Below are 21,200 nucleotides of genomic sequence, written 5' to 3'. Positions count from 1 at the left end.
TGTCCATCAACTGGTGAATGGTTAAATAAACTGTGGTACAGCCAATGCTGTGGAATACTACTCAGCAATAAAAAAGAGTGAACTGTGTGTGTGTATGTATGTGTATACAAATGAGTGCATGTAAGACTGATGAAATCAATATGGCGAGTGAAACGGTACCAATGCCAATTTCCTGGTTTTGATATTCTATTATAGTTATGCAAGATATTACTATTGGGGGAAACTGGGTGAAAAGTACACAGGACATCCCTGTATAGTTTTTTTACAACTTCCTATGAATCTATAATTATTTCAAAATAAAAAGGTTTTTTTAAAGAATGAATAAAAAGACTAATTAGAAAACAGGCACATCCTGATCATGCACAGAAGAATTAAAGCTACTAGGTTATTATTACCAAATATTCTTGAAAGCACTTACTAAAAGATGCAGTATTCTGTGTGTGTTCTTTTATTAAGGAACAGATTTCTTGAGTTGAAGTTTTGTATTCTTTATGTGCGTAACACAATTTTAGGTACTTTGTTTTAAAACATCTTTCAAAGGAACAAAAAATCTAATTTCAGGAGCTTTAAAAATATGCTACGAGGTTAGCATATTTGAATAATAGTGACTTTTAGCTTTGTGAAAATGTCGTTAATTGTGAATTACCATCTGCATCAGTTTTAAAAGAAACCAGCTTAAACTGGAGAAAGTAAAAGAGAACCATCCTCCCTCACCTTAAGCACATTTTTGTTTCCCAGTTAGTTACACAAAAGTATTGCAAGGGACTGACCAAGGATGTGAACTAGACTTAAACATTTGATCTACCTTAGAAACAGTTTTTCCTACACTAAGGGGTATTCTCTAATGATGAAGTTGTTTTCATATTAACCCTTGTCATATGATAAGATGGAACTAAATAGGCACATGTTCTAAGAGATTAGTTTTGATTTTAGTTTCTGTTGGATATTGCCAGTTGTGCTAAGATCCAGCAGAATGGTATGACTCAGACCCCTAAGAATCGCCAGGGTCAACTTGGGGTTTATGTTTGAGAAAAAAGATTGAGAGCAAAGATGCAATTTCTTACTACCAAAAATATTTTTAAAAGGGAGGGTAGAGGAAGAGAAAAACAAAAGCCACATACAGTCAAAATAATTATAGCTGCCTCTTGCTGGCAGCTTTTTAGACTGTTAAACATCTTCGTGAGTGAAGTCCAGTGTGCGCCCTCCTCCCTGTTTGAAAGTCTTCAGTGTGGGGGGTTTTCAAACAGGCAGTCTAAAGCAACTCTTTCTTGAAGCAAACTCTTGAGAAGCAGCTCACCCTTTCAACTCCTTGAGCAGAGCACTTTGTAAATTGTCTTTATGAAGGGCCGCGTGTGTTTACACCAGTAACAGCTTAAAGTATGCTATTCAGGTGTTTCTCAGGTTGTATTTGCTGGGGGCACAGTAGGGCACAGGTAACTGAAATAAAGTAGGAAACAAATTTCCCCCAAGCAAACAAAAACTCTGCCGCAGAACCCAGTCCCTTTATCATCTCCCTGTTTCCTGCAAGAGAGGCCCATTGTGTATTTCACGTGTACATCACTGCTGCTTTCACCCAGCTTGCTCTTGTCTGTGGGAGTGAGTCTGCCTGCTATGGCCCAAGTGCCCTGCCTTGCCGGGAGCTGCTCCTTAGACGTCCTTCCTTTGAGCTCTGTTCCCACCTAGCCATCCTCTGTTTGCTCAGTTCTCTTTTCTAATTCAGACCTCTCCAGTACTCAGTAGCTTTTTCTCTTCCATGTTATATTCCATTAAAACACAAATTATGCCCTAGCAATACAGGTTTTTATTTGACTCATTATTTTTAAAATTTATATCAGTATAGATCCATAAATATTTATTTTGTTTTTTATTTGCACATATATCATGTATTTTTATAGTTTTATAGTCCATTAGTTGATTTATGTTGTTATTCAGATTGTTCCAGCTTTGGCCATTGGGAGCGCTTTCAGTTGGCTATTGGGTGGTTTTGTTTGGTTTTGAGTACTTCCTTACTTTCAGACACTAAAAGATGCTCCAGGCTCATTTTGTATATTTCCTGCCCCAGTCCTACATTCAGCCATTTCTCCAAGGAGCTCTGGTTCCTTTTATTGGAGAATGGTGTTAGAAACCAAGATTTTGGTGCTAGGTGTGCTCTTTGCTACTGGGTAATTTTTGCTCTAGGCCTTCTCAGCTGGCAGAGCAAGGAGATATATGAGTGTATACTAACCTGTGTATATACGTATATTTACAAATATTTCCGTGTGTAACCCTCTCTGTAGTAAGACTAAACATGAGCTCATTCTGATGTCTCCAACTCAGATCCATTCCCCCATGGATCATTGCAGCCTCCTCCCCTTGCTTATCTGTAAACTCTCACTCCAGCAGTGAGAAACTGGGTTCCCACCTTCTGCCGTTCATTAGTTTAATTGTTCAATTCCAGTATACATGTATATCAGTATAAGAATCGTTAACCCATGGAAAACAACTCTATCAACCAGAATACAATGCTTCTATACACTCTTTTGCCTTTTAATCTCACAGATTCCACTCATTTCCAATGTTACTTAGGTCAGCACGCATTTATTTTATAGACACTCCCTCTTCCTCCAGCCCAGAAGGCAGTCCAGTGTCCTCAGTAGTCCTCGCCCATGACACTGACCTGTTTACAGTTGTAACTTGGAGTCTCCTCTGATGTTTTGTCTTCCCTCATTTTGGACCTTTGAGAGGGAGTGAAGGTTGCCCCTGCGTGAGTCATGTATTCCCCAATCACTCAGGAGTCTTGATTTTGGGGGTTCAGTTTCTTGCCTAGTCAGTTTTCTTGCTCCCTCTCATTTAAGTTTAAAGCTTCAGGTTGGCAAGCCTGTATGGAGACAGTCTTAGATGTTATGGATAGTCTCTGTCCCTAGTCATATGCCGCCACTCTTTAGTATCTTAATCTATGGCCTGATAGTTGAATCACCATCTTAAACGTTGTCTGCATTGCTACATCCTATATTTCACGTCCCATGTTTCTCTTCCACAAACCCAAACTTCATTTTGGGGGAAAAAACCTCTCTCGTTTGCACCAAATACTTTAAATTCCTGCCTAAGACTTCATTTCTGGGTCTCTCTGGTGAGTAGTCTTTCATCTCCACAAAAACTAGGAGGATATGGTCGACAAGTTTGGTTTAGTCTTAGCTGGCCTTTTGCCAAATCTGGAGACCTATTTGGGGAAAGCTATACTCCTTGTCGACGTACAAGTGCTTGTTGTTGCTTCCCCAATTCCCAACATTGAGGAAACACTCGTTCCTGTGATAGATTTTCCCCACTGGTTCCAGTAACTGAGCTGCTGTGCTGGTAGCACTTGTTATTTATCTGCAGAAGCAGAAAATTGTGTTTATGCAGAAAGTCTTAGTTAATCCTATTTGAGGAAAGCGTCTCTTCTCTTTCTCTCTTGATTCAGAGTTTATTCTTTTCCTCCAAAGCAACTTATTTTGCCAGACAACTTATTAGCATTAGTTTTGATTCCAACCAATCTCCTAAAACAATGATGAGTTTTTATTAAACAACCTGATTTCCTTGATCCTCTTTTAACTATTCTCTGTGTGCTGAGGCAGTATTGTTCAAGCCCCTTTCTCTTTTCAAGCACTCTTAGCTGATGGGTGCCTCAGGCAAAAAAATAAAGATAGCACACCCTATACTCCCCACCCCTTCCGTGTTTCCTATTTTGGATTAAGGTTCACATTTTAATTTACCACTGTTTGAGAGACTCAGCCTCTCTCTTGAAACTCCTGGGTACAGGAGTTTGGGCCTTTCATTATCAATAGACCAGTTTGTCCAGGTGAAAGCAATTAGCAGTGTCCAATTAGCAGATATTTGTTAGGGGCTCAGGCAGGCATAACTCAGGCCAGCCTTTCTCACAGGCAAGCCTCTGTGCACCAGGATGCACAGAAAATCAGCCTGCCTTCCAGGGTTTTGCCATTTTTGTCCCCTGTGATTGGATTGGATGGAAGTGAAGGAAGGACGTTTATTCTAACAGAAGAAATGACAGGAGTAAAAACTGGGAAGTACCTGTTACTTTTGAAAAATACAATTAGTTGGTTCTCCCCAAGATCTCTTTTCTTTTTTTTAAAGATTGGCACCTGAGCTAACAATTGTTGCCAGTCTTCTTTTTTTTCCTGCTTTTTTTTTCTCCCCAAATCTCCCCAGTACATAGTTGTATATTTTAGTTGTGGGTCCTTCTAGTTGCAGCATGTGGGACACCACTTCAACATGGCCTAAAGAGCGGTGCCATGTCCGCACCTGCGATCTGAACCCTGGGCCACCGAAGCCGAGCGTACAAACTTAACCACTCAGCCACGGGGTCGGCCCCCCCAAGATCTCTATCTTAATGGGAGAGAATATTGAAAAGGTAAGTTGAGGTCATTTCAGAAGGGCTTTGAATGGCGAGCTTAGGAGTTAGTGCTTGCTCAATTTGGTGAGCTGTGGGGGGGTCTCTGGAGGCTTCTAAACAAGTGATATGACAGTAATTGAATTTGAGCATATTTAATATGGCAGCGGGTTAGATTGTCTGTGTTGGGGGTGGGAGGTCAGCTTGGAGGTCCAGGTGAGAGTGTTGATTAGCAAATCCTGTCCATATTAGAGCAGTGGCAGTGGAGGTAGAGAGGAAAACATGGATTTAACAATACTCAAAGTGGAGCTCTTTAGCTGTCCAGTGTTCTTCAGCATTGCTTCCACCCAGAGAAGTGCTTCTCTGTCGCTTGTGTCTTCAACCCAAGGGTGAGCTTAATTTTCCCTCGGAGCAACACCTGTATTTGCTGTGTTAGTGAATAGTTACAAGTTTAATTTTTGAAGAAAATAGTTTTCATAGATCTAGGTAATTGTTAAATGACTTCAGACCAAACTTTAGCGTGATCATAAAATGTTTCAGGTGCTTTATTTTCATAATAGGCTTCTAATATTCATATTTTTGATATCCCATACAATAGCTAGACTTTAGGGTTTATTGGGATGTAGTCTTAAATTTAGAATCTTGGCTTATGGATGCTGGCCAACTTCTTTAAAAAAATATTTACTAAATGCTTACTCCAGGCAGATAGGATTTTGGGGACACAGCCACGAACAAAAAACAGACAAGGCTCCTCCAAGGAGTTTACATAATGGCAATGGAAGAAAGAAAATAAATGCATATAGTAGGTGATAAGTTAATTAGAAAAATAAGAGCACCACAGATGGACTAGGGAATGATGAGGACTTACAGGAGGTGAGATGGCAAACTGTGCGGATGCTAGGGGCGGGGCTCCTGCAGGCAGGGGAGGAGCAGGTGCAACGGGCTGAGGCCAGAGCATGCTGAGGGTGTCTGAGGAGCAGGTAAGAGGCGTGACCGACGGGGGTGAGCAAGAATAGGAGATTAGTAAGAAATGACAGGTGTCAGCAGGAGGCTCTGCAAGGTAAGATCCTAAAGCCCAGAGTATAAACTTTGGGTTTGCACAGAGGAGTGGCGTGCTCGCTGTTAACGTGGACAGACAAGACTAGAAGCAGGGAATTGAGTGAGGAGGCTGTCAGGTCGTGGCGAGGGTAGTGAGAAGAGAGGTCCATTTCTGAATCTGGTTTGAAGGTAGAGTCGACAAGATTTGTTAATGGATTGGATGTGAAAATGAGAGAAAAAATGGAGTCAAGGATGACTGAAAAATTTTCTGCCAGAGCAACTGGAAGAAGATGGCACTTACTGAGATTGGGAAGGGCAGAATGGAAACCGTGAGATCACAAGTTCAGTTTTGGTTACCTTATGTTTGTTGTGCCTGTTTGACACTCAGTGGTGATGTACCCAATTGGATATTCTGAGGAGTGGTGTGGAGCTATAAAGGGAGAGAGTTATTAGCATAATAGATGGTATTTAAAGGCATGAGGCTGGATGGGCTCATCAAAAGGACAGTGAAGAGAGGGGAGGTTCAAAGACCAAGCCCCAGAGGTATTCTGCAACATTTAGAATTAAAGGAGATGGGGCAAACCAGACAATGGAAAAGGAACACCAGTGAGGTGAGTAAGTGTTTTGAAGCCGAGAGAAGAAAGTGTTTTAAGATGGAGGAAATAAGCAACTAATTTAAATGCCTCTTTTAGGTCCAGCATAATGAGGGCTGAGAACCGTTCATTAGAGTTGACTTGGTCACTTGTCTGCAGCACTAATGTTGGCAGTAATATTTTGCACAGAGATTTTTTTTTTTTTTTACCATCTCTGAGATCCAGTCATTTTAGTGAAGAGTTTCACTCTTAAGTGAACTACTGTTTCATCAGTTTGAGGCAAATAATTAATCGAGAGTTTCATTGCTTGAGGCCAGCTGATGAAATTTCTTGACTGGTAAAGAGTTTTAAAAGGTATCCACATGTTTTTTTTAAATTCCCAATTCTTAAGTTGTCAGAGAAGTGACCATGTGTTGCAGTTGCCAACTCTCTGCTGCATATACCTGAGGGGTAGAGATTTGACAGAGTATCTTTGCTCTGCGACTCCTTTTTACCATGGCCCAATTTCAGTTAATTTTGGCAGTTATCTACATTTATTTTATGCTCATTGTGTGTTTGAGGAATCAGAGTCTTATGTGGATGTATGAATGAGTGCTTTCCAACAGTTTTTTGTTTTATTTTGTTTTTTAATGTCTTTTGGCCTGTCCTGGAGATACCAGTCTCTTCCATATATAAATGTCATCAGAATACTGCAGTATTCTACAAAGTATTTGTATCTAATATTTTGTTACAACCACCGGTAACCCTATTTCTTGGTTTTGTCCTTTGCTGTTCATAATGTACCTTCTGATCTTCTACCTGTATTATTCCTCTATCCTCCAGGTTGTTTGCATCAAAATCTTTAATCGAATTCAGTCTTCTGCCTAATACTTAAAGACCCTAACTGGTTTTTTTCTTGTTACCTTTCAACTCCTTCCTGCTATGAAGTTAACATTTCCCACTACAGTTGTTGATAAAACCTAATTGGGAAATATTGGATTATTTTACTAGTCAACTTGATTAAAAATACAGTTTTTGTGTGGAGGATGAAGGGGGATGGAAGCAAAAACAGAAATAGAGGGGAGAAATCTGGAGATTATAAAGATGCCTTCTAGATTGGGGCCTGGAGAACTAGAAGGGTATGTGTAAATAACTGGTTATAATGGAATATTGGATGGGGGTAGTAGGGTAATGATTCTCTTATGGGTGGGGTGTAGGTAGTGATTCTGATCTGTTTGAAAGTTGACTACGGAATATAATGAAGTCAGGCTATGTTTTAGAAGAAATGGGGTCATTGTAAAATATTATTCTCCACACCTTTTCCCCTTTCCAGACTTTTATGGTCTCTGCCTTTATGAGAGGTGTGATTCCCTTTCCTAAAGTGGGAAGAGCATGAGTTAGGAATTCTGGCTCAGTCACTTTTGTAGTAGTAGTAACATGTGTAAGTTCCCATATATGCTTAAATGTAAGCAATACCCCATCTTCCCAATGAGATGATTCAATAAAACTTTTTCGGAATACTGACTTAGAGTATATATAAACTTTTAATGACAGAGATGAAATAGCCGAATTTCTGTTTGGAAAAATTATTTTAGGGATTTTACATAAACATTTGAATTTTTAAATTTAGAAATAATTGCTTTTTTTCCCCATCTTTATTTCCAGAAATAATTTATCACTAGAACCACTTTTGAAGGACTAATAGTACACTAGAATACTTCAACCTCACTTTCATCTTAGGTTTTGAATCTGCTTCTGATGCTTTTTTCTGAAAATTTTATCCCAAGTCACAAGTACCTTTTCATTTAATAGTAGCATAGTTTGGTTTCTCAGTTTCTCTGTAGGTGTATATTTCTGATCATTATAACATAAATACATATATTTCTATTTAATGTGACTTTTATAGTGGCATTCAACACTTGTAATTGATATCACACCCCCAGAGCTATTACTGAATCATTGTAAAGTTTTGTTTCCTTGTAAAATGGATTCAATCAAATGACCTCTGTAAGCATGCTAAACTGGCATTGATTGAGGTTGTTTCAGGCTATTGTTTCTTAATTTCTGTTATCCAAAAATAAAACAATTGAGTGAGTGTCTTGTAATAGAAGAAACTTAGTATTTATGTTCAAGATAACTCTGTTTTGTGAGAGAGAATTTTGCTGAAAATTCTTTGCTCAGCCCAACAAAATCATGTGTGTTCATTTGCTAATTGGCTTCTATGGGTTCCCAGTTCTGGTCTTCAGCTTTGTAGGTTGAAAAATTTAACTATGTTGATAGCCCAAAGGTCTCAAAATGATATTTTGTGTATTTAAAATTGGATTAACATCCTTCCATGGTTGTTTTATTCACATCTGCCATTCACCACACACCACCTTCCTAATACCAAGACCCACTTACTAATAAAAGAGCTGAGAATCAAAGAGAATGAATTAGTCTTGAGGGGATAATGTCTCCCAGGCCTGATGAAATATTTCTGCCCCCATAACCGATATCATCAGTCGCTTTCCCAGGATAGGGCTGGATAAACACTGCCAAATTCTTTACCTTGGGGCATTTTTCACATCATAGATCGCATACAGGTTGTCTCCTTTTGGTTATAACATTCTTTTTTTTCCCCCAATGAGAATTTGATACTATTTTTTTTATAATTACACCCTGGTCATTCTTAGTTTGTCCTGCTTTTACAGATTTCTTCTCTTGTTTGGATTTCAGCCATTTCTGAAAATCTTAAGTTACACATTTCTATTTTAGACTGGTTGTTCCCAGTAGCTAATTTCTTTCTGTTTTCTCTGTGAACGTTTCGTGACCGCTTACTCTGTGGAGGCACTGGGCAATACCAGGGATTTCGGCACAGATTGTTAGGAAGTTTTCATTTTTAACATTTCATTCGTAGACGTGAGCCGCGTTCTACCGAGAACCTTGCTCTTCCCACCTCCTTGGAGTGCATTGGCTGAGTCCTGCTCATCTTCCACCTTTGCTGCTCTCCATGGGAGCATTTTGACTGTACCTCTGCTGTGCTAATCGTCCATTGAATGGAGATTGCTGCTAATTTTTGCCTGTCTCCCTTCTACATCTTACCTTACTTGGGAGTAGGGTCCTAAGCCTCCTCTCTGCATCCCCAGCACTGAACACAGAGCCTGGCACAGAGTGTGTCTTCACATGCCAGGGTTGCCTTTCCACTTGTGACATCCCACTGTCACATGACCATGATATGTAAACTGGCCAATTCAATCAGAAGGACACTCTCCCCGCCCGCCCCCGCACACATTGAAATTATATATAAAATTTTCTGTGCGTGTACATTTCTGCCGTTCTCAGGTAGGAGACCAGGACACAATCAGATATGAACAAGCAGGATTTAGGACACTGCAAGATTATTTCCCACCTTAAACTTCCAGGGCGTTAGCTCAAGCATCAAGTCTTTGTTGTCTGTATTCCCCCACCCATTGAACTTTTACTGTCCTTATTTTTGTTTCTCAATTAAAGATACCATAATCTTTTGGTGGGGGGGAAACAGGATTAAAACTTGCTACCTAGAATTTTTTGGTCCTTTTTTCCTCCACATACAGTTAGAATCATGTACCACATAATGGTATTTCAGTCAAGGACAGACCTCATGCACAACAGTGGTCCCATAGACTAGTACCATTTAGCCTAGGTGTGTAGTAGGCTATACCATCTAGGTTTGTGTAAGTACACGCTATGATGTCTGCACAGTGAGATCGCCCAACAATGCATTTCTCAGAACAGATCCCCGTCGTTAAGTGACAAGTGACTGTAGTTGCAATATCTCATTGACTCTGCTTCTGAAATTCTCTCCTTTCATCTCATCCTTTCTAGTGCTGGCCCCATCACTTCTTCCCTGGACTAGATCAGGGATCTTCAGTTTCTCTCCCTAACAATGTGACCTGCAAACCACAGATTAACCTTCCAGGTTTAATTATTCTTTCTTTTCCCTGTCCAAAAGCATTCCTTGTTCTTTAGTTGCTCCCCAGTACCTAAAATAACTTCAGCTAATCCAGCAGTGAGCTCCTAATGGCAGAGGATGACGATTGCACAACCTCAGAGGTCTAGAGCTATATAGTCAGAAGGAACTCCAAACGTAAATTGTGTGAAGTCTCTTGTTTTATTTTTAAAATTCATGCAAATGTTTATTTAAAATATCTTTCCAAGCAACAACAATGAAAACAAACAAAAAATCAAAGTAAAACCCATTCTCTAGGAAGCTGTGCCATTTCTACCTGGCGGTTTCCTCTATTGTGGCCACATACTGTGGAGTCCAGGGAACACACATACCCTAAATGGAAAGCCTTGGTCTGAGCGGTGAAGTCTAGACGACTCAACCTGGTATCTGCTGCGGTTGTGTGTATGGTTTGCCAAGAACCTACTTTTCCCAATCTCTTAGCTGCATGGCTGTGCTTGTCCATCACTAGCTTCACAGAACGTGCTGAGGAGCCTTCCAGCTTCTTCAGTGCTCAGGAATTGTTTGTGTATCATAGGCATTTTCTTGTGGTACAAGACCCATGAAACTTCTGAGCCTTTTTTTTTTTTTTTTTAATTCTGGAACCAGTTTTGGTAATTTATACCTTTTCAGAAAATCGTATTCTTCTAGATTTACACATTTATTGGTGTAATTAGTATTTTCCAGTTAACCTAATATTTTAGGGTAGCAGTCGTATTTGGGGGGAGGAGCTATCTGGGTTTCCTTTCTGTTACCCAACAGCGTAGCCAGTGACACAGCTGTTTCATGGACGGTTGAGAGCAGTGGTATGGTTACAGCAGAGCCGCAGTGGGGACCTGCTAGCCTTTGGGGACTCCTGGGATAAATCGCATGGCCCACTGAAAGTGTTATAATAGCCAGTTTCAGGTCCCTCACCATTATACCCACTCGAGCTGATTTATACGTTACAGTCTAAATTGGCATGGGGCAGGCCTTTGGGATTAAATTAATTTATACCAAGTTAGAAAGCATCAGCTGCCAGAGTGAGGAGTGCCTTCTGGAGGCTAGAGTGCTTATTTCTTCCTGTATTCTAAGCCCACGCTTGGGCATTCTCTCTTGGATAGCAGCTGGGGTAGTCCTTCAAGAGGGCCTGCTTTGCATCTTCTTTGTGTAGGCACGGTTCCGGGTCCTGTACAGAAGCCCTGATTTTTGACTGAGACTCACTACGTTGCAGTTCGTCCTTGTGGAAATTAGTAAGATTTGTAATCTTCTAAAATGTAACACAGCATATACGACTCTTTTTCCTTTGGGCCTTTTCCCCCTCCTTATGTAAACTCAAAGGAATTACTGTGCCTGAGTGGCAGTAGTGCAAATCTATGATCTTGATCCTTACTTGGAAGTTGGAAAAAAGAAGGTTTTTCTCTCTTTACCACCTTCTTTAGCACCAGATTAAAGAAAATTTTTAAAGATTAGAAGCATGTCAAACAATAAAAAGTAACTGTAATGTTATTTAAGAAAAGGTGTTAAGGTGGTGGTTGTTATACATGAAAGGAATTAGTAATATTCTGTGTCATTTTACTATCTCAAGACTGGAAATTATCTTTTTTTATTAGTCAGGCGGGACTTTTTAAAGTAAAAACTGTAAACCTTTTCCATGAAATATGCTGGAGGCCCTCTTTCCCTCCCTCCAGTTGCCTGTCGGGGTTGGAGCTGTTCCCCTTGCTTGGTCCTGAGTTCTTTTCCCAGCAGCCACTGCTGTTCTTGAGGGTGGAGGAGGTGGAGCCACGTTAAACAGACTTGTCCCTAATGAGCTGTGACGCCAGCTGCTAAGAGGGCAAATCCTGTTATTCCCTCCACCTACTCTCTGAAGCTACAGAAGGAGCAGTAGGAACGGTCTCCCTCCTCTAGGCTGATTTGCTGATTTTTCTGCCCACGCCCCCTTCTATCCCAGAGCATCTTGGCAAAGTTCAGATCTCTGTGCTCACAGTTCAATGCTCACAGTGAAAAGGAAATACAAAAGAGGAGGAGAGAAAGTGGGCACAGAGAGGGGGAGATCTTTTAGAAGGATATTCCTTATTGCCTTTAGTCTGAGACTTAAACTCTGGGTTGAAGGCATAAGTAGTGTAGCTTTGAATAACCTGGATTTCCAAATAGTTCTTTGGAGATAGTTTTATTGGCTCATGAACACGGTAGGCCATGTATTAAAAGAATTTGAATTTCTATTGTTCAAAAACCTCCGAATTTTAAAAAGACCACTTTCTATCTCTTCAATCTTTGTTTTTTTCCTGCACTGTCATTGTAAGGAAGATGAAGTAATTGTAATGTTAACATGTGGTAGAGCCTTTACCGAGTGCCAGGGACAGCCAGCTTTTATACGCATTTAATCATTACAACAGCCCTTGGAGGTGTAGACACTTTTAATGTGAACAACTTTTTTTCTAAATTGTGATAAAAAAACAACATAAAATTTACCATCTTAACCATTTTTAAGTGCACAATTCAGTAGTGTTAAGTATACTCACACTGTTGTGAAACGGAGCTCCAGAACTTTTTCATCTTGCGGATCTGACTCTATACCCATTAAAGTGAAAATTTTTTAACTGATTAGCCAGTTCTTTTTTGTTTGGCACGATTAAAATTGCTTTCCTGTTTCTTTTCTTCTTTGCTGTCTTTCTATAACATTTTCAGTCCATATTTCACCATAGGGTGGTAGAAACTGAGGCATGAGCCTGTGTGCCTTGGTTTTATCCATTTGATACAAACAGCTGGGGTTAATAGTTACTACGGGAACCAGGAGCAGCTTAGCGGGGCGGGGCAGTGTTCATCATCACCTATTCTTCATTCTAATCCTTTTATTGATTCTGCATTTTAAGTTCTGCTGAGCTAGAAGGGAAAAGTTCACTGATACCTGACAAGTTACCATGGGTCTGCATATTTTTTGGTGGGTTATCTAGGTAGCTTATGATTTATGAAGCATAATATCATAGAAATACGTTTTAAAAGCAATTTTATATTTCTGAGACCCATTTTCTTAATGATTTATGAGTTACTGTATTCCATGGGTAAAATGGTAGGCAAGGGTGAGGAGTTGCATTATATTTATAAATGACACATGGTTCCTCTCAATGCTTCTGTCATTTGAGAGACAGTTCACGCCTGCTCAGTTCTCCTTGGAAGAGCTGATTCAACATCCCTAATAGTCTACCCTTCAATGCAACAACCTTTGCCATTTGCTGACTCACTACATCATTATTGTGCTGGAAAAAGCAAACCCAGGTTCACCGGGGAGAATTTTTTGCTAATCCCTTTTAGCCTGTCCACCACAGTTGGGTAGAACAAGATCATTTAATTTTTTTTTTTTTTTGTAATTTAGATAGAGGTTGTTAGTCCCAGTTTATGCTGATATGTTAAGAAAACTATGGTTGACTCACCAATGAAGCCTAGGTACTGAGGCAGGCAGAAAATATAACGCAACGACTTTTTATTTCCTTCTTTTTTAAACCTCAGATTCACCTTTTTCCTTCTTTTATCTTTTAAACCTCAGAGTCACAGATTTTATTAATCATAATTATTGATTCACACATTCTTATCATGGGTCTTGATTTATTCATTCCTTTATATGTAATAACATCATCAGTGTCCATGCTTCTCTCCCATCCAATCTTCTGCTCCCAGCACCCATGGGAATTTCTAAAAGTCCAGATAGGGAGTAAAAAGTTACCTTAGATTTACTGAAGAAAATGTAGATTTGCTATACAGATTAACAGTTCAACTGTTGGGCATGTATTTTAAGATAAATAGTTCTTAGACTCTGAAAGAATCTAGTTATATACAGTTGATTTATTAATTTTGATTTCTGCTAACCACGATAGGTTAATAAGATGTTAGTTTCAAACTTGAAAATTCATAATTTACATGTAAATGAAATGTGGATTTAAGGACATTTTATCTTTTCGACATGTCACTCCAGACCTTTGTGGGTCTTAGCTTTTGTTTTGTCATTGAAGGTCTTACTTCACTCTAATTGTGTGTAATTCTATTTGATGACTGTTTGGGAACAATAATAAAAGGATATTGGCAGTTGATATTGTTTGGAGAACACTTTAACCAGAAATTTCATGATACACCCTCACATTCTTAGTTGGTTGCTAAATAAATTTATTGATAGAAATGACATTTTCCTATAAGGAGCAAATGACCCACTCTTCCCATCTATAACAACTAGTCTTGTATTTAGAGTAGATTGCTTAGTGGTCTACCGTATATTTGGATTACATTTAATTCTTCAATACAATAAATTTCAACAGGTTTCAGAGGTGGAGGCAGGAACTCTAAATTCCACAGATATTGATAACCAGACTTTGTCTGCATGATTTGATTATGATCATACATTACTGCTAGTGTTTTTAGATAAACAGGGTCTTTGTCTTGAGATTGTCATTTGAGTATGGTTGGGTTACAATGTAAGGATTTCATTCAGAGTCCTTATGTAAGAAATGAACTTGATTTATGAGAGTTCTCTCATATTTTAGAGCATTTTAGGTCCATGGCATTATTTCATTTCTGTTGGTAGTTATATTTATGTCTTTTGTTCATTAAACCAGCGTTTATTCATCTTTCACATGTTCTCAAATCCTTCCCTTCTCTATTCCCACAGCTGCTGTGGTATTTACTGTAGACTCTGACCTTTCGTCTTCCCGACTAGCGCCTCCCAACTCTCTATGCATGTGAGTCCTGGGGCTCTTGTTAGGATGCAGATTCTGGTTTCAGTAAGTCTGTTGTGGGGCCTGAGGTGCTGTGCATCCAGCAAACTTCCAGGTGATGCTGACGCTGCCAGTGTACACCCACCTCTGGTACCCGCAGTCATTCTGCATGCTACTCTCAGAACTCTTTTCCTGAGACAGAATTCTGCTCATTTCACTCTCCTTCCGACTTGATTGCATAGGGAAGTAAAATCCACTCTCTTTGGTGTGGTTTTCAGAAAAGGTCCTCAAGAAATAGGCTTGTCCCGTCTACTGTTCTCTCTCTAATCGCCATCTCTGCTTTGGGGAGAGCGATTGGTACTGCTACACATTCCATGAACTTCACACTTCACTCTTCCTCACTGTGCCTGTGCCAAGTAAGAGTCTCCCCTTCAAGGCCCCGTGCAAATCTTAGCTCCTTGGCAAAGTCTTACTCTGTGCTAGCCTCAACTTCTCTAGTTTTTTCCATTTTCCCATATCACTTGGTGTATTTAATATAGCTTTTATTATATTGTCTCAAAATTCTTTGGTATCATTCAGTCAAGAAAATGTTTTTACATCGGTTCTGCATCAGGTACTGTTCTAGTTGCTGGGGAGACAGCAGCGAACACAATAAAGAATAAACAAAAATTTCCCCTTTTTGACTTACATTTTAACCCTCCCTCAGACCCTCCCTTCCTTTTCCCTTCCTTCCTTCCATAAACATACTAGGACTTTCTTATTCACCTTTGTATCCCTACTGTCTGGCATGTGGTAGGTGAACTATATATAGATAAGTTAATTTGACTACCTACGATTTGCTAATTTTTATCCTAATATTATATGTAGGGCCCAAGAGAAGAAAACAAGAACATTTCTTTCCAATAAGCAGCTTAAGAAGAGGAGGTGAATGAAACTAACACTAATGTGTTATTTTTAAGGAAGAGAAAGGGCGTTCAGTGATGCTACTGCTACGTTTTATTTTTACCTTCTCAGAGGACAATGTTATAGGTAGAAACTGGACAGCTAGAGCTTGCCTCTGGTGAAGGTGACACTGATAGGAAGGAAATGCCCTGGTCCAGTGTTTCCACCTAAGCTAGAAGAGAACGTCTGCAGGTGGCAGACAGGAGATGGAAAAGAAAGGGAATTAATAGTATAGTTTAAACTTGTTTCTACAAGAGTGACATTTTTTAAGGAATCTCTGCTAAAAAGTTAATGTAGATTTTGCATTTTGCTCTATAGTATGATTGTTTTATAAAAGTAATGTTTTAAATAATTTACTAAGGAATAAAACTGGGGGGCCGGCCCAATGGCACAGCAGTTAAGTTCGCACGTTCTGCTTCTTGGCGGCCCAGGGTTCACCGGTTCGGATCCCAGGTGTGGACATGGCACCGCTTGGGAAGCCATGCTGTGGTAGGCGTCCCACATATAAAGTAGAGGAAGATGGGCATGGATGTTAGCTCAGGGCCAGGCTTCCTCAGCAAAAAAGAGGAGGACTGGCAGTAGTTAGCTCAGGGTTAATCTTCCTCAAAAAAAAAAAAAAAAAAGAAAGGAAGGAAGGAATAAAAGTGATCCACATTGTCTCCTGTGACTTCTAGGAATCCTGGCACAGCTTCGCAGTGATCTGTGGCAAGCTTCTTTCCGTCACCTCCTTGGGAAAGCCTTCCTAGTTCTTACCTCTTCCAATGTGGCCTTTTATCATCGTTTAATTTGATACTCTTCTTTAAAAACACTAGGAAGCAACAGTTAGTACAGAGTACAGCACCTCTAATCAAGAATCACTCTGCGTTCTTAATTTACACCGATGGGGAAAAGGACAGCATCGATAGAAATGTGTAACAATGAGTAAACATACAGTGAGAAAGGAATTGCTGAAGGAACCGGCAAAGTGGAACTCAGCCAGGAAGATTTTGTAGATAAAAGTTTTTCATGTAAGGGACTACAATATGGCTTGGCAGAAGGGAGCCAGGAAGGGATTTATTCTACATAGGGAGAGTGGTACCTGTCAGGGCTTGGAGAGGGCAGTGATGAGACGTTTACTATAAATGTTAAAACCATCAGGCCTTTCTAGAACAGAGAGCCTGTGTCAGTGGGAAGCTGCTTACTTTAAGGGAAGAGCACTGTACCTGATGATCTGGATTTCACTTGGCTCTGATTTGCTGAGTGCATCTGGGGAAGTGCATCTGGACCTAGTTTATCTTTAAATTGAGAAAGTTAAAATAATATCTTCTGTGATTTCCCTTCCAGCTCTAGCATTCAGTAATTCTGGCTTATCTATCAAACAAGATGGCCTGGGACTTTTTACTTCAAGGGTTTGGCTTCTGTTGTAATTGCGGTTTATTTTGGAGTCTGGCCCAGCTGACCAGGCTTAAAATATGAGTCATTCAAATCTTCCCTTGCTTTGCCTCTCCTTTACTTCTGTCAGATCTTGAATTCATGTTTCTTCTTCCTGCTGTTTCTCTCCTTAATTAAGTCCTTCAGAATCTTTCTCCTGGGCTGTTGCTTATACTGAACATTGCCTCACCTCCCCCCTCTGCCACTAGAATTCATCTTGTATGCACAGCAGCTAGATTAACCTCACTGTGTCTTTCCTCTGTAAAATAACTGTAGTGGATCTCCACTGTCTTCCAAAGAAAGGCCAGACTCATTAACTCTGTCTTCAGTATCAGCTCTCAGTCTTAGCTCACATTACTCCCCTCCATACTCTGTAGAATAACAGGGCCTAATATCCTCTTGATGCCCTTGCTCATGTTGTTCCTTGCACCTACTTGCGCCCTGCCTCTCCATCGTCACACAGGTCACAATTTTGCCATCTCAGGTGCCGCCCCCTTGGTGAAATCTCTCAGGCTTCACACAGCCAGAAGTAATCCTTTTCTTCTCAACTCCCACAGCACCCATAGCATCTTTTCTGTGCTTTAATAGTGCTAATTACTGTGTTTGTCTGTTTTGTACTGTCTTGTCTGTCCTGACTAAGCTAAGGTCCACAGTTCTTAGGAAATACTGTGTTATCTTACACAAGGTGGGTGCCCAGGAAATATTTGTTGAATAAATGAATTCTGACTAATTGGAGCTCAGATCCTTGTTATCTCTGATTGGCAGAGTTTCTTAGTTTTCTGGATAATCACTAACTAGAAGGTAGACAAGAACTCTGCCCAAAGGAGTTAATAAGCTAATATAAGAATAAGAACCATTGCTATGGGTGTGTTAATAATTCCCAAATTTGTATTTAAGGCAAGCAAAATGTTTTAAAGTTTGAGCCTTGTGTTTGAATTTTGAGTTTCATTTGCCTGGGGAACTGCCTCAGGGTGGTTTCTATTTTGTTTATTTTTATCAGTTACTGGGCTTAGCAGTTTTTTGTCCTGTGAAGTTTTTAGAGTGAGTGTTTACAGACTTAGGAATTTGTTAAAATAAGATAATAAATAGAACAATTAATATAGTTTACAGAAGAATTGTACTGTTTTTATACTACAAGCCGGCTACCCTCTTTAGTATATACTGTCCTGTAATTGGTGTTAAGGTCAGAATTGCATCTTATGCACACTTTGTGTTTTCAGAACCATTAATAAGATCCTCGGAAGTTTCATTTATAGATCTGGATAATAGAGCCTGGTCATGAGCTGGTCAAACCATAGGCATAGCGGACCCTTGGAAAATGGTTTGCATGCAGAAAATAGATAGCATCCTGGATTGAAAGAATATGGGCAAACTTTGCTTGAAAAGAGTTGATGACTTAGAACATAAATGTTTCGTCATCTCAGAGAATACCAGTTTATTATGGGAGATTGAGAAGAGAAATAAGATCTTGTAAAATTCCCCACTGTCACTTTTTGTCCCTGTAGCTCCTCTCAACTAATCTTTGTTTAGACTACTATGCTCAGACGAGTTAAGTCTTTGGCATGGTCCACCTGAACCCCAAGGAAAGCAAATACATCTCACCTAGGGTTAGGTCATTAACATAGACATTACCTCACTTCTCTCCAGATGATGTAAGACTACTCTCAGTTCTGGTAATCTCCTATCATCAGTCGTGTAAGTGTAGTGTCATGACAATAAAAATTCCAAAATTGTTTACACCAATACTATTTTTCAAAATGCAGTGGTTCTTTAAAGCTGTTGCTGATGGTTTACCTCTTGAAACTGTTAAGTGAAGAATACTTTCTGATTAACTACGTATTTGTTCCTTTATTCTCTTGCCATTAAAATAGAAAGCAATGCAAGGTATTTATATAAGTTAAGGTCTTTGATAATTATGCTAGCATTGATTTATAAAAGGAAATATATGTGTGTTTCTTCTAGAGCGCAGACGAAAGGAATGGAGCTGTGTAAGGAGCAATGGGAGAAATAAAGCCCATGGGACAAAAGAAAGTTGGACTCTAGTTGCTTTTCTAGCAGTAATAACTGTGGGAGGAAGGGCAGAGTTGATCCCTAACAAGCACTTCTGTTACAGTGACCATTCAGTTGCTTGAGGGGGTGATGGTGATGGTGGTGGAAGGGGTGGATGGATTTTAAGACATCTCTCTCTGTGTTTGATCCCTCAATCTCTGTCTCCCCTTCTCCATCTCAGGAGTTAGAAGCAGCTCTTCACAGAGATGACGTAGAGTTTATCAGTGACCTGATCGCCTGCCTGCTTCAGGGCTGCTATCAACGGAGGGATATCACGTGAGTAATCCTGATCTTACTAAGTATTTCTTGCGGAGAGAGCTAATTAACCAGTTGTAGTGATGTTTATGTCTTCTGTTACAAACCAGAACAGATCATTAGCCATTATATACCAGTGTAGACTGAGCAGTTACAAACAGATTCCCAAGCCCTGTGTTTGGCTCCTTCTGCAGTTGTTTTAATTTTATCATAAGCCTTGGCTTTACTTCACTCTCACAAGTCTATACCCCATACTCTTGGATCCACCAGCTAACACGTTCAAGTGTAGAATTTCTTCTTCTCAGCATATGACTTTCTTTCTGATTTTTGTTTGCAGTATTGGTAAAATGTTGCCTAACAAATTAAAACCAGATTTTACTGCCTTTCTACCCCTTGAGTATCTTCTGTGGCTCACGTAAATGGTAGTGTAATTTTCTACATGGAGCTTCTAGGCCCCTCACACCATAACTGCCAGGTAAACAGCTCTGCAGTGCATTTGAGGTGTGGGGGAAGTTTGGACCACAGTTTTATCTGTGTAGACAAATAAAGAGTATTCCTGATATGGCCTTGGCCTTGTCCCTTGTTTTGACCCTAACTTGATATACATTCTCTTTGCTGCTACATTTCCACACAGAACAGAACTATAGGGCCAACTCGCACAAAGCTGAGACAAAGCAAGTGTCCCAGCCTCCAGCCCGTCAGTCCATGGACGACTTTGGGATGCTATGATTTATATTTTTCAGATAGTTAAAGATGGGATCTGAAATACTTCTGTTCTGTTAAATCCACTCTTAGGTGTCTGTCAGGGCTGGGAAACCAGGCCTGATACTCATGTGTGATAAACTTGTGGTTACAAGGTGAATAAGAGTGACAAAATGCCAGTTTTTTCAGGGTGTAAGTGATGAAGTGCCCTTTTTTTCAGGGAATAAGTGTGTATTAAGAGAGAGTTACTGCTCCTGCACTCAGTATTATAATGACTTTTTCCCCCTAGAATACCCAAGTTGTGCCAAACCAAGAGGAGAAAGAAAAGGGGAAAATCGTTTGTCTTACTGCCAGAACATGATGTTGCAGTTTTTAGTCAGAAGAAATCCCCATTTAAGATACTTCTAATAAATTGCCACGGTACCCACCACAGAGGTTCTCCATTTTACCCTTGAACTGTCAGCACATGACCAGTATCTGTTTGCCTAACCCTCATTCTAGACACTGCCCTTTATATGCTGGGCCGCAGGTACTGTTGGAACAGACAGACACTCTCAGGGCCCTCATGGAACATATAGTCCTGTGCTGTAATAATTACAGTAATGATTATACAGTTGCAAATTATACAGTTCCCGTGATAATGCTCTCAAGTCAACGGAGCATATAACCTGGTGTGAGAAAGTTATGTGTGAACTGAGCCTTCATATAGGAGCTTCCCTGGGCCAGTGTCCATATCTTATAAAGCCCAATAAATAAGTGAACGAATGAATGAACAAACCCACCAAAGAAGTGCAGCTAGGAGGAATAATTTTCTAGGGTTTGATTCCCTAGAGCAGAACCTAGAGGTTACAGAAGGTCCCATGTGATTCAGAAACGTGATTTGTTTGAGCTGTACAGTTTTGCCTCTGAGTGTTAAATTTCCGTTTGTTGCCAACATCTAAAATGAGATTTCACATTTAAAATCTCGATTTATAGCTTCCAGAAAACATCCAATCAGTGGTCTGGCACCCATCAAGACACCCATTAGCTGGAGGGAAAACAGGGCCTGTGTGCTCTGCTCTGCCTCATCCGTAGCATTCCTTATTGCCCTTCCATGCTGGAGCTTATTGCTACTTACCATCTGTAATGTTCACGTGGCCCACCTCACATATTTTCTTTACCTACTTGTCTTCTACAGGCATTTCAGTTCAAGGAATCCAACATGGCCACAGCACAATAGG

At 40.0% G+C, this 21,200-nt stretch overlaps 1 protein-coding gene and 1 pseudogene across 8 annotated transcripts in view; one reads left to right on the top strand and one right to left on the bottom strand.

Annotated features, from left to right (window-relative positions):
* CECR2 (CECR2 histone acetyl-lysine reader) overlaps positions 1-21,200 on the top strand; it is a 160,799-nt gene that overhangs the window by 80,565 nt on the left and 59,034 nt on the right. For all 8 annotated transcript variants that reach the window (XM_070269767.1, XM_023642863.2, XM_070269771.1 and 5 more), the window contains exon 2: positions 19,205-19,299. In XM_070269767.1, coding sequence (XP_070125868.1) covers positions 19,205-19,299 — 95 coding nt within the window. The remainder of the gene's footprint in view (positions 1-19,204; positions 19,300-21,200) is intronic.
* On the bottom strand, positions 13,453-13,519 carry LOC111774075 (small nucleolar RNA SNORD113/SNORD114 family; annotated as a pseudogene).

Source organism: Equus caballus, chromosome 6 (assembly GCF_041296265.1).
Source record: "Equus caballus isolate H_3958 breed thoroughbred chromosome 6, TB-T2T, whole genome shotgun sequence".
NCBI classification, from domain to species: domain Eukaryota; kingdom Metazoa; phylum Chordata; class Mammalia; order Perissodactyla; family Equidae; genus Equus; species Equus caballus.
This window is presented reverse-complemented; position numbering and strand designations above follow the sequence as displayed.